An 11,680-nucleotide genomic window follows, 5' to 3' on the forward strand; every position below is an offset into this window, starting at 1 on the left:
TGGCTAAGCCCTAGGAAACTAAGCTGCCCACTAAGACAGAGGGTTCAAATCCCAGCGATAACACTTTGTACTTTGCCACCAAGGGCAGGTCTCAGTTTCCTCTCTGCAAGGTGGGTGTAACACCAAGAGCTGATCTGTGCGCTGTGCAGGGGTCCAAGGAGATAATGCAGGCGCAGGGCCTGTTGGGAAGCCATGGAGCGTGGCCCCCTCAGGGTTCTTGGCCCTTAGTCCTGACCTTCTCCTGGACTCACCTGGAGTGTCACTTCACTCTATCTCAGTCCAGGCTTTGAGTGCTGTCTTTGGAAAGGGGGGGAAACAAATGAGCCCCCCCTCCTGCAAGCACACTGCAAGAAGGCTGGGAGCCAGGCAGGTTAGAGGTTCAGGTGCACATGCTGGGCCACAAAGATCATTCTCCAGGTCCCTGGGACGACAGCCCACGCCTTGCAGCTGAGCCTGTGGTCCTGTTTGCCCCTTTCTCCTAAGAGGTCCCGACGGCAGTCTTGGTGCTGTACTGCCCACTTGCCCCCCTCCCTGAGCTCTGTGTCCATAGAGGGGAAGTGGTGGCGCTGGCCCTCCCGGGAGGCTGTGAGGGTCCAGGGATGACTAGGAAGACATGGAGAAGGCTGAGGGGCTGGTGACTCGTGCCAGGCCAGTGGAGGGGGGAAGGGCGGGCAGCCATTGGTCACGACAGACAGGCAAGTGAGGGTAGAGAAGTCGGGCTAACTCTAGCTGTGCTCTGCATTGCAGTTTCTGCCGCCACTGGGGAGGAAGGTTATTTTTCAAAATCATTCCCCCTGCTGACCTTGGTGACGACTGAGTCGGGGACGACTCAGGACCAGTGTACCTGGTCTATGCCTGCCTGGCCTGGCAACAGGAAGTAGGGGACCCCCTCTAGTCTCTGAGCAAATCAACCACAGGAAGGCCACTGGCAGGCATAGGCACAGCAAGATCCACTGACCCAGGAGTCAGTTGTGGGGAGGTGGAGGGCTGTGTGGGGTCACAAAGGCCAAGGGAAGGGGGCAGGTGCATTTGCAGCACGCAAGCCACCCCCTTGACCCATCTGGCGGGGCAGGGTGGCCAAGTTCCCAGATGAGAGGCAGGCAGAGCCGGCAGAGCAAAGGCAAGAGAAGAAGGGCTGTCCCCAGCCCGGACAGAGCAGCTGTGGGCACATGAGCACGTAGCCTGCACTCCCACCTCCCTGCGTGCACGGGTGGGGCGGCACTGGGCATCGCTGTGTGCTGCATCTCATATCAACATCTGGGGTGCACTCCACCTGTGCCACCCTGGTGTGTGTGTGCAGCGAGCACACAGCAGGGCGCGCGTGTGCCAAGGCACTCAGCTTCTCTCTCTGCCCCGCCTGTCTGCAGGCTGCCGCGGAGACGTGAGGTGGCAGGAGAGAAAGCACTTTGTCCACCTGTCCTGTCGCCATGCTGGAAGGGTGGTGTCATCGCTTCTGCCCCTCCTCCTGGCACCCCTGGTGGATGGATCCCATAGGGCGGAGGATATCCAGACTCTGGCAGTGTGGCAGGAAGTCAGCACCACATCACTCTGGGCTGCCAGCGCCCAGGGTGTAAGGGAGGCAGGAGTGCACCTCTAGGGGACAGGGCGTGGGGGAACCTGCCAAGCACCAGCCCTGCATCCATACTTGTCCGCTTTCAAGGCCCTGGTTTTATTTGGGTCTTTCGGCCTTGCCTTTTCCCTCCTCCCTGCCACCTGCTTGAACTGGCTGGAGCTCCAGCAGCCATGTTGGACCTTCCAGTAACCTCAGGAGTGGAGGCCAGTGAGACAGATGGAGGCTCGGCCCCTGCCGGCCACGGGACCTCCATGCCAGCCCTCATTGCCTCCCTCTGGACTTCTACATGAGAGAAGAAACGCATCCAACCTTGTTCAAACCACTGTTGTTTGAGGGTTGGAGCAGCCAGATTTAATCCTGCTGCTTCCTCCTTCAAAGCAAGACTGTCCCGAAATGTGAGAGCTTGCGAGTCATCAGGACAGATACCCCAAGTGTTAACTGTATTTTGGGGACCTGCTTATTTTCCTTTCTCTGTTTGTTGTTTTTTTTTTTTTTTTCTATTTAATTATTCTTCGTCCCTCCCAAGGCCCTGTCACTATTTTCTGAATTCTTCCCCAGGCATTCTCCTTGCGTTCTCTCTCTGCTGCCTCCCAACAGCCCCCCAGAATGGGAACCATGAGGATGTGTCCTTGTCAGGGGTCTCAGAGCCCTTCTGGAAGCAGCACTCATTGATTGCTCCAATGACTAAAAGATTCATTCCCTGGCCAGCCTTCAAGTGGAAGACACCCCTTCAGTATTCGACCATCCCCAGCTCTGAGAGCTGTGGGGTTCCCGCACCTGCCACAGGGACCTAACTAAGCAGCCCAGTCACATGGCCGACCCAAGTTCTCCTCTGCCCACTGTCTGTTCCACAAACACCTAAAACCGCTGCACCCAAAGGGCCCCAGGAGCCTCCCAGCCAGGACACACCAACACTTACTTTTCCAACGCAGGAAATCTGCCATCCTACGGGGCAGAGCCGGGGGCGCGGGAGGTGGCCCAAGAAGACCGGCTGGTCCGGGGAGACCCCCAGAAGCCCTGCTCTCCACCTCGGGGAGCCCCCAGGTCTCCCAGCACCTACCTTGGCCCGCTGCATCCCGGCCACGGAAGGAAACTGTTGCCGACCGCCCCTCCTCGCAGCCAGGGGGAACAGGAGTGCCGGCGGCCCGGGCTGGCAGCTGCCTCATGTTTGCTTGAACCCAGACGTAATTGTTACCGGAGGCTCCTTGCCCGCCCCCTGCCCACCCCTCCCTCCTGCCTGCTTCTACCCGCTCCACCCCTTCTGCGCGGTCTCTCTCTCCCTCTCCCTCTCTCTCTCTCTCTCTTTCTCTCCCCCTCCCTCTCCCCTCCCCCCCTTCCCTGTCACCCCCTCTCCCCTGTGTGTCCTCATCTCCCCCCTGGGCTCCCTGCCCCACCATTCTGTGTAAACGGCTCCCAAGCCCTCCCAGGCTGTTCGGGTCCCCCGGTCCGGCTCTCCCGTCTCCGGCCGCCCCTGCTGTCACCAGCGTCTCTCTCTGTGCCTCCCCCAATGTCTGTCTCTCCCTCGAACACACACTCTCTCCTCCTCCACCTTGGTCAGGGGTGGAGTGTGGTGGAGTGGGGGTGCAGAAAGCCCAGGCTGGGGGGAGGCGTGCCTTGGCAAAGGTTCCTGGCCCCAGTGTGGGGAGGGGCAGCAGTCGAGTCCAGAGACCCTTCCAGAGGCATTTTTCAGGATGGCCCAGACTCTCCCCTCACTGCTGTCCCTACCCCTGTGCTGCTTGTCTCCTCCTCACGGCCCCAGGTAGAGCAAGTGGAAGCCCACCTCTGGCCATTGCAGTTCCACTGGACTATGGAGAGGGGTCCAGCTCAGCCTGGAGCTAGGGTCTCCCTGGTGCCCCTCCAGTGGCCCACAGATGTCCTGGGGGCGACTCTGGGGAGCTGGCTCTGTAATGGCCTCACCAGAGGAGGCTCAGCAGCTAGAGATGGCGACAGCTCCAGGGCCACGAGGCGTGGGTCACACACAGGGGTCCTTTCACCTGTCCCCGCGCCCTCCACTAGCTCCTGTTACCCCACATGGGGCCTGTGTGGTGGGAGCCCTCCTCAAACCTGAGCTCCATGTATTCCCAGGTAGCCTGTCTGAGGAGGGGGGGTGGGGTGCTATCATCTGTCCCAGTTTGGGTGAGGTTGGGGTCACACTCAGGGTGGTCGAGGGACCACACCAGATCCCCTGGGGGTGGAGGAAAGGGGTGAGGGTCTCTGGGGATCCTTGGTAAGGGGGTCTTCCTACCCCTCAGGAGAGCAGACTCCTGGGCATTTGCTCAGTCCCCAGGGAAACTGCCCAGGAGGCAGGTGCCCAAAACCTCTGCCAAGTTTCCCTTTTCTGCACCCCAAGGAGCCAGCCTATGCCTGTGGTTCCCATGGAAACAAAGCCCTGAGACACCCCCTCCTCTGCTGCGTGCACGAGTACTTGCACACAGTTTCTCTCTCTCTCTCAGCCAGCCAATTGGCTCCAACTTTTACATCCCCAGAGGAAGAAAATAGTCTGGAGCTGCTGACCCCTGAGAAAAGGACTGTTTTCAGAGTGGAGGCAGCAGCCCGGTGAACTTCCGGGACAGGGTGGACCTCACACTGGAGTTGCCCCCCGCGCCTGGGGAAGAGCCCCTCCTGCAGCTCTTGGTCGGCTGTACCTGGGAGCACGGAGCCTTGCACCCGGACTTTGGGTCTAAGTGAGCCCCACAGCAGGGGCTCTCTGAGCATCTTGAGTCTTCACAGTGGCCGTGGGAAGGAAGCATCTTATCTCATCCTGCCATCCTGACGAGGATGAAAGTGAGGCCCAGCAAAGTCAAAGGATTTACCACGGTCACGGACGGGAAAGCGACGTGCCAGCACAGAATGCCTGTTCCTTTCGCCCTGCAAGTGAGCATGTGGATAAGATCCTACCCGACATCCCATGTTCTGACAATCAGCTTGGAAACTTTCCAATCATGCTGTCTGGGCCTGACTTTTGGCATGGGCTGAGGCGGTACCAAGACACCCCCTACCCCCAGACCACACTGCCCTCTGGGAAGTGACCACCCACCTCTTGGTATGCTCACTGCACTCCCACTACTTAGAGATGCTTTCTTCCGAGTTAGCGACCTTAGAGCTGTGACCAAACAGGGCAACTGTCCTCTCCTGCTTGGTCCCCCTGGTCCTGGATCCTTAGATACCTCCCAATGCATCTGCCACCCCTCATCAAACACAAATTTGCAGGATCCCTTTTTCCTCACCTTGACCCTTTCCTTCCCCCACCCCTGGGGCTTTTCTAGAGCTCACAGACTTCCTGGTGGGCCCCAGAACTACATGGAGAGGTCCCAATGGTAGTGTGGGCCTATGGGCATCGATAAACTTTCCCCAAGAGAGTCTGAATTTTTTTTTTAAGATTTATTTTATTTATTTATGCATACAAGAGCTGGGGTGCAGGTGGAGGGGTGAGAAGATTCACCAGAGACAGAGTGGGGAGAAGAACAGGTGGATTGACTGAAATACACTACCGAGGGGAGCAGCAGGCGAGACAGGAGAGATCTGCTGCACCATGTGGGTCACCTCCCTGGCCGATACCCAACTCGTGCTGCAGTGGCTGCCGATAGCTTCATAGTGCTGAGACTTAACCCCTTGTACCACCAAGGAGGCCTGAGCCTGAGAGTTTCTGAAGATTCTTTGGCAATGTATCAGAGCCAAAAAAAGCTTGAGGGAGGCTGCAGGAGGACCTCATCTACTTGGCCACAAACACGTCAGTCTGAAGGGTTTCAGCTGTGGCTCTGCATGTGGAGGGCATGGGTGCGGGTAGGCTGAAGACGGGGGAGCTGGGAAGGGGGGACGGAAGAAATAATTGCAAGCCTGGACAAAAGTTCGTATTCTAGTGGGGCAGCATAGTGGGGCACAGCAGGTTTTCTATGATCCGGGCAGATGGGTAAAGGAGGAGTCCTGGAGCCCTCAGTGGCTTTTTCAGGCTTTTAATGACCCTTCTACACCATCTGTGGTGAGGCAACCAGTTGCAGGGCAGCCAGGGAGGCCTGGGGGCCAGGAGGCTGGCAGGGCTCCTGACCCCCAGTCAATCTTTACTCTTTCCAGGCTCTCCGGGGTTCTCTCCTGGTCTCACCGCTGGTCTGTACTGCACTCTGCTGCTCCATCCTCTACCACCTCCGGTCCTCTGCTGCCACCCTTGTATGCCCAGTCTATCAGCTCAGATGTGCCCACTGACACACACTCATACCACACTCCCAGTGCCGCCATCAGGCAGGCATGTAAGACCACAGGGGCTAATCATTGATGCTAATGGTGGGAGGGCAGGAAAAACCTGATGACTTCCATTTACCCTACAGGGAACCAGGCGCAGGGCAGGCAGGCTGCGGGGTCTGGAGGCTGGGAGGCTGGCAATTCTTTGATCTTTCTCAGGGCTCACCTCTGGTGTTCTCATGTAGTCGCCTCTTCTGCAATCACAATGCTCATCCTCCTATAGCCGTCCTCCATCTCTGAGTGACACCGCCCTTAATCCCCAGCCTCCAGGCCCAGGTGTGCCCACTTACATGCCCAAACCATACTCCAGGTGTCTCCACTCAGGCACGCATGCCCCGTGCTCATGCTCCCAAGCACCACCTGCATCAGCACAGTCAAGGCTGCAGGCAATAGCCACAGAGGCTAGAGGAACAAAAAGCCCGATCAATTCACCTTCCCTACACTTATGTTACAACATTTGAGCATGTTGCATTTGAGGAGGCATGTTGAGCCGTCTTAGCAGGCAAGGGGTCTTTTTTCTGACCCCAGGAGCTCACATCACCCCATCCACAAATCTTGGGGCCTTCTGGACATTCCTCAGTTGTTGCTCACAATCCTCACAACTCCAGACCCAAGTTCAAAATCCCCCCCTCAGGCAGGGTCCATGGAACTTCTAGGATGCTTCTTTTTCTGGGCCCTTTTGGGGATCCCTGGATTTGTGGGTCCCTGGCCAAGGGGGAGGAGGCATGCTCAATACAGTTATACATTTCAAGGTTTGAGGCTTTGACCCACCAGGAACCCTTGTCTTTGAGGAAGGCCCTTCTGGGTAGTGATGGGTCTCACCAGGCATGTGTACCCCATCCTCACAGTAGTTCAAGAAATATCTGTTGTCCAAAAACAGCTGTCCCCTGGATTCCACAGCATGCCATGAGCCAGCACGATTGTGGAACTGGAAAGCAGACTAAAGCAGCCTTATTTGTGACTTCCACTGGACCTCGAAGTCTCTTCTGCCTGCCCTCCCATGACTGGATGGGAACCTGGTGGGCCTGGGGTGCTGCTTGGTAGGGAGATAAGTGGGTTCTCCATCACCACTTCACATCACACAACAGTGTCCGCTAGGGCAGGGGTTGGGGGGCCCTGACATGGCCAACCCTCCTGCTGTGCAGCCCAGGTGCTCTGCCCAAATCATGGGGATCAGCCTGGAGCCAGAGTTGTCCTGGAACTGTGGCTGCATCTCTCCCTCCTATGGGTGCCTCAAGGCCCTTTAGTGGGTACCTCCCACACAGCCCTCAGGATGACTGATAGTCCCTGACGCCCTGCAGCAGCTCCAGGGTGCTGGCCTTTTCCTGGACTGAAGTCTGTTCACAGCCTCCAGAGATGGGGTCTGAGTCCATGTTGACTCCCATCTTCCCAGAAGCCCTCCTCTTTGCTCTGCCAGTCAGGCAACCCCCTGCCTTATCCCTCCAGACTTACAAGTGGGGGAGAGACATCAATCCTCTGGATTTCTCAAACTGCATTGTATGCGATGAAGCTCTCTGCCAGCACTCCTTAAAGTCCCCTTCCTTCTGGCTTGAAGTGAAGACATGCCACCCTTCTCCTTGCTTGGGCTCACGTACCTGCCCCCAAAACCCCTCTCTACCTTCTAACCCCTGGATCCCCTCAGTGTGTGTGCAGGCACTTCAATTCTACATCACTCATGGGCAGAGGTCAGGGGTCACCTTTCTGAGCACACCCAGCCTTCCCTGGAGCTACAGTACACCGTGTCAGATGGAGGTAGGCTCGCTGTCCCCAGGTGGCGCATCCAGGAAGTGCAAGGAAGGCCAGGACCATGGGGAAGGTGCTTCATTCCAACAGCACACTGTGTACAGACCAAGTTGCCTCAGTCCGGGCACTCAGGCCTGTAGAGACAGTGTGCGCTAGGAGTTAAGGGTAGGGAGGCCTTGGATGTGGTTGGGTGCAGAAGAGGGCCACCGTCCACAGCCACTGAGCAGGGCCTCAGGCCAACCCTGGAGGATTCAGATATCACCTGACATGTCACCATCATCAGTTGATCCCTTTGGGCAGGTAGTGCCCTTTCTACTCAGTCCACATCCAGTCTCAGTAACTTATTGATAATTTCCTCCACTGTAAATAGGTAAATAACAACGCCTACCTTAATTAATTCATCTAAAGTGCTTAACACAGGCCTTCCTGGTGGCGCAAGGGGTGAAGTCTCAGTGCTATCACCGGCCACCGCAGTATGAGTTCGATCCCTGAGTTCAATCCCCGGCCAGGGAGCTGACACAGATGGCGCAGCAGACCTCTCCTGTCTCGCCTCGCTTCTCCCCTCAGCAGTATATTTCAGTAGATCTGCTTGTTCTGCTCCCCACTCTGTCTCTGGTGAATCCTCTTACCCCCGCACCTCCGGCGTACACCCAAGATCTTTTATGCATAAATAATAAATAAATTTTTAAAAAAAATCAAGTGGTTAGCACAGTTCCTGATGTATACTAACAGTTCAATATATGCTAGCTCTCTGTGCCCTGAGGACCCCCAGCCACATGATGCTTCCTTGCACACATGGAGCCACATGGAACCTGTGAGCACTGCCCGGGCCGCCACCTGGGACCTCAGATGCCCAGGCCGTCACTCATGGCTCATGGGGCTTTTGCTCTGGGATGGCTGGGCTGGAGTACCTGGCAGAACTCCCAGGGCCTCCAATCTGCCATCCCTCCTGCCACAGGGACAGCAAGGACAGTTGAATCAAATCTCCTTGGAGACAGGGCCTCTCTCCCATGCAATCACAGGGCTAGGATACTGGCAGGACATGGAGGGAGCCTCCAGGGCCACCAGGACCACAGGACCTGAATCCAAAGCCTGCCTGGCCTTCCACTGGAGACATTTAAGTCATGTAGCTTCATTTACTCAACTATGAAACAGGGATGGCTCCCAACCCTGCAGAGAATGACCACGAAGGGGTTTTGTTTTACACATCAAGTAGGATTAGCATTTGGGAATCCTGGCATTTTATTTATTTATTTATTTAATTAATTAATTTATTTATTTAAGCACTGGGTATTTATTTATTTATTTATTTATATAAGCACTGGGTACAGTCAGAAGCACGGGAGGGTGAGAGAATTCACCAGAGCCAGAGCAGGGAACAGAACAGGCAGACTGACGAAATACACTGCTGAGGGGAGCAGCGGGCATGGCAGGAGAGGTCTTTCTGCCATGGGGACCCTTGCCGGGATCAAAACGGTACTGCAGAGGCTGCGGGCAGCTTCGTAGCCCAGCACTCAACCGCTGCACCACCAGGGGAGGCCCAATCCTGGCATTTTAAAACCAGAAAAATTTGTAATACATTTTTCTCTGTGACTATTTCTTTCACCTGCCAAGTGCCATGCCCTCTCCGGGGAATGAGCCTACATTGATGCTCTTCAAACTGAGCTCCTTTGAAAAGTCACTGTTCAGTTCGCCAGGCCAAGGTTTCTGGATACAAAATTCAAAGAGTAGCAACCTTTTCCCAAATCATAGGGGGAAATAAAAATTAAGTTTTTACTACTACTGCTTCTGATCACAGCAAACTAGGTCACTTGGATTAAATTCCTGAGGTTAATTAAAAGCTGCTCAAAATAAGTATACATATATACATATATTTTAATGATTTAAAGGGACTGGAAGTGGCATTTTCTTTTTTTTTTTTTTTCTTTATTTATTTATACAAGCACTGGGTACAGTCAGAAGCGCGGGAGGGTGAGAGAATTCACCAGAGCCAGAGCGGGGAGCAGAGCAGGCAGAAGGACCGAAGTACACTGCTGAGGGGAGCAGTGGGTGGCAGGAGAGGTCTGCGCGCCATGTGGGACCCTCGCCTGGTGGCCAGGGATCGAACTGGTGCTGCTGAGGTTGCGGGCAGCTTCGCAACCCAGCGCTCAACCACTGCACCACTGGGGAGGCCCAAAATAAGCATATTTTAAAAGTCAGATGTGGGGCTTGGGAGAGAAAACAAGGCAGTGAATTATCACAGGCCCAAGATCTGGGGAAAGAAGAAAACACAGAGACATATGCCTGGTTTTGGGGGTTACTTTCTCTCAAGTGGGAGGAAGGCAGTGCAGTGGCCCCAGAAGACACTGTAAAGATGTCAAGCAGAGTTGTAACAGCCTTGGGGACTAAGAAGTTGGAAACTGAACCCATCAAGAGGAAGAGGTAGCTGGCAAATATTTCATGCTTTGGGGTGGGACCCCCAGGGGGGCTTTACTCCTGGAATACAAATGAGCTGGAAGTAGATCAGCCCTTCAAAGGCTACAAGTCATCATAGTCCCTGAAAGTAGATTTAAGTTTTCCTGGTTTGCTACAGCCCAAGGCAACTGCCAGATGTGAACATCATGGAGGAAGAAAACGCCTTCCTACTTCCAATTATTTCTACAGGCGACTAGATACAATGTGTGACACTCAATCAAAAATCACCAAGCAGTGAGGAGACAGACAAAACTAACAAAAACCAAGAAGAATGACAGACATGAGAAACAGACTCACAGAGGCTCCATGTTCAGGAGTTATTGAACTTAAAAATAACTCAGCTTGTTATGTTCAAATACACAAAACAGGCAAGTGAAAAAAAAATTTAAATCATTTCTGGTTGTCTTTTTTTATTCCATCAATTTCATTCTTAAAATGCAAGGTGTAACAGTTTCTGTGCACAAGGCAACCGATGAGAAACCAGCACAATAACCTCTGGGGAAAGCCAAAAAGAGGTGATTTTACTTCACTCAAGAATGCCGCCTAAGAGAGTGCTCCAATTGTGACAATGCATTGTGAATGCATCATCCTAACATCGAGGAGCAAATATGTTGCTGGTATGTAAGATGCAGTTAAAACCAGACCCCACCCCCACCCCGAAACTTGGCAGACAACCTAAAAGGGCTTTGCACCATTAAGCAAGGACCTATTTCCCTCGTCCCTGTACCTGCCCCAGACCTGGAGCGGCCATGGTAGAAACAGGCAGTATTTGGGCATTTGTTTGGGGCTATTTCCCTGCCAGGCAGTTTCCACACACGATCATGTTTGCCGTAACCCTCCAGGGAGGCTATGTCTTCTCTCCATCTTATACATGGAGAAGCTGAGGCCCAGGGGCCCATGTAGCATGTTCAAGGTGCCCCAGCTAACAAGGGTTACAGCCGAGATGTGAACCCAGGCCCGCCTGCCCCCAGGGCGTGCCCCACGCCCCAGGTGCTGATTGTGGGGGATTCCTGCACACCTGTGGTCAGAGGAGGCCTTGGATTCTCCTCTCCACATACACACATTAAATACCAACTGGATACAGGCATCCCAGCCTGGGAGATGTGGTGTCAAGGACCCAAGACCAAGGCTTAGGAGCATGAGAACAAACACTTCAATGGATCTGAGTTCTGGCCATCTCTTCTCTCCTCTCCTCCTCGTCCCTGTTTTTGGAACTCAGGGTCCAGGACACAGAAGACACAGGGATGAATTAGGGGTGACCCTAGGCTACATGAAGCAGACAGAAGGGATAGGGCCAGAGTGCAAAAGCCTGCTGAGGTCACCAGATCCCTCATGAGAAAGCTGGGTGAGGTTGTTGAAGATACTATCTCCTGGGGGTTGGTGGGGAAGCCCCAGCTCTAGCCCAGGGCCCTTCCTAGGGACCCAGTGCTCAGAGAGGAGCTGGGGCACAGCAGCATTATTTCTAACCCAGGTGCAGGCCAGAGGCTTAGGCTTCAGACAGGTCACGGCCTGTGCAGGGTCCAAGTCCAAGGGCAGTGGTGGGCTCCGGGCCACAAGGCAGAGTCTGAAGGCAGCTCAGATCTGGGCTGTAGTCTCTGGACTGCTTGGTGACTTTACCTGATAAGTTCAGTCAGACAGGAGGGGCCCTAGCGGACCAGCAAGGTAGTGGGATGA

The 11,680-nt window shown here is 54.8% G+C and overlaps 1 protein-coding gene across 1 annotated transcript in view; it reads right to left on the bottom strand.

Moving 5' to 3' along the window:
• KCNIP3 (potassium voltage-gated channel interacting protein 3) overlaps window positions 1–2,739 on the bottom strand; it is a gene marked incomplete at both ends in the record, with an annotated part of 72,491 nt that extends 69,752 nt beyond the window's left edge. The window contains 2 exon segments of the mRNA XM_084235197.1: window positions 2,634–2,720; window positions 2,722–2,739. Of these exon segments, the coding sequence (XP_084091323.1) occupies window positions 2,634–2,720; window positions 2,722–2,739 (105 nt within the window).
• Window positions 2,740–11,680: the final 8,941 nt, after the last annotated feature.

This window comes from Talpa europaea (assembly GCF_964194135.1).
Source record: "Talpa europaea genome assembly, chromosome: 6".
NCBI lineage: Eukaryota > Metazoa > Chordata > Mammalia > Eulipotyphla > Talpidae > Talpa > Talpa europaea.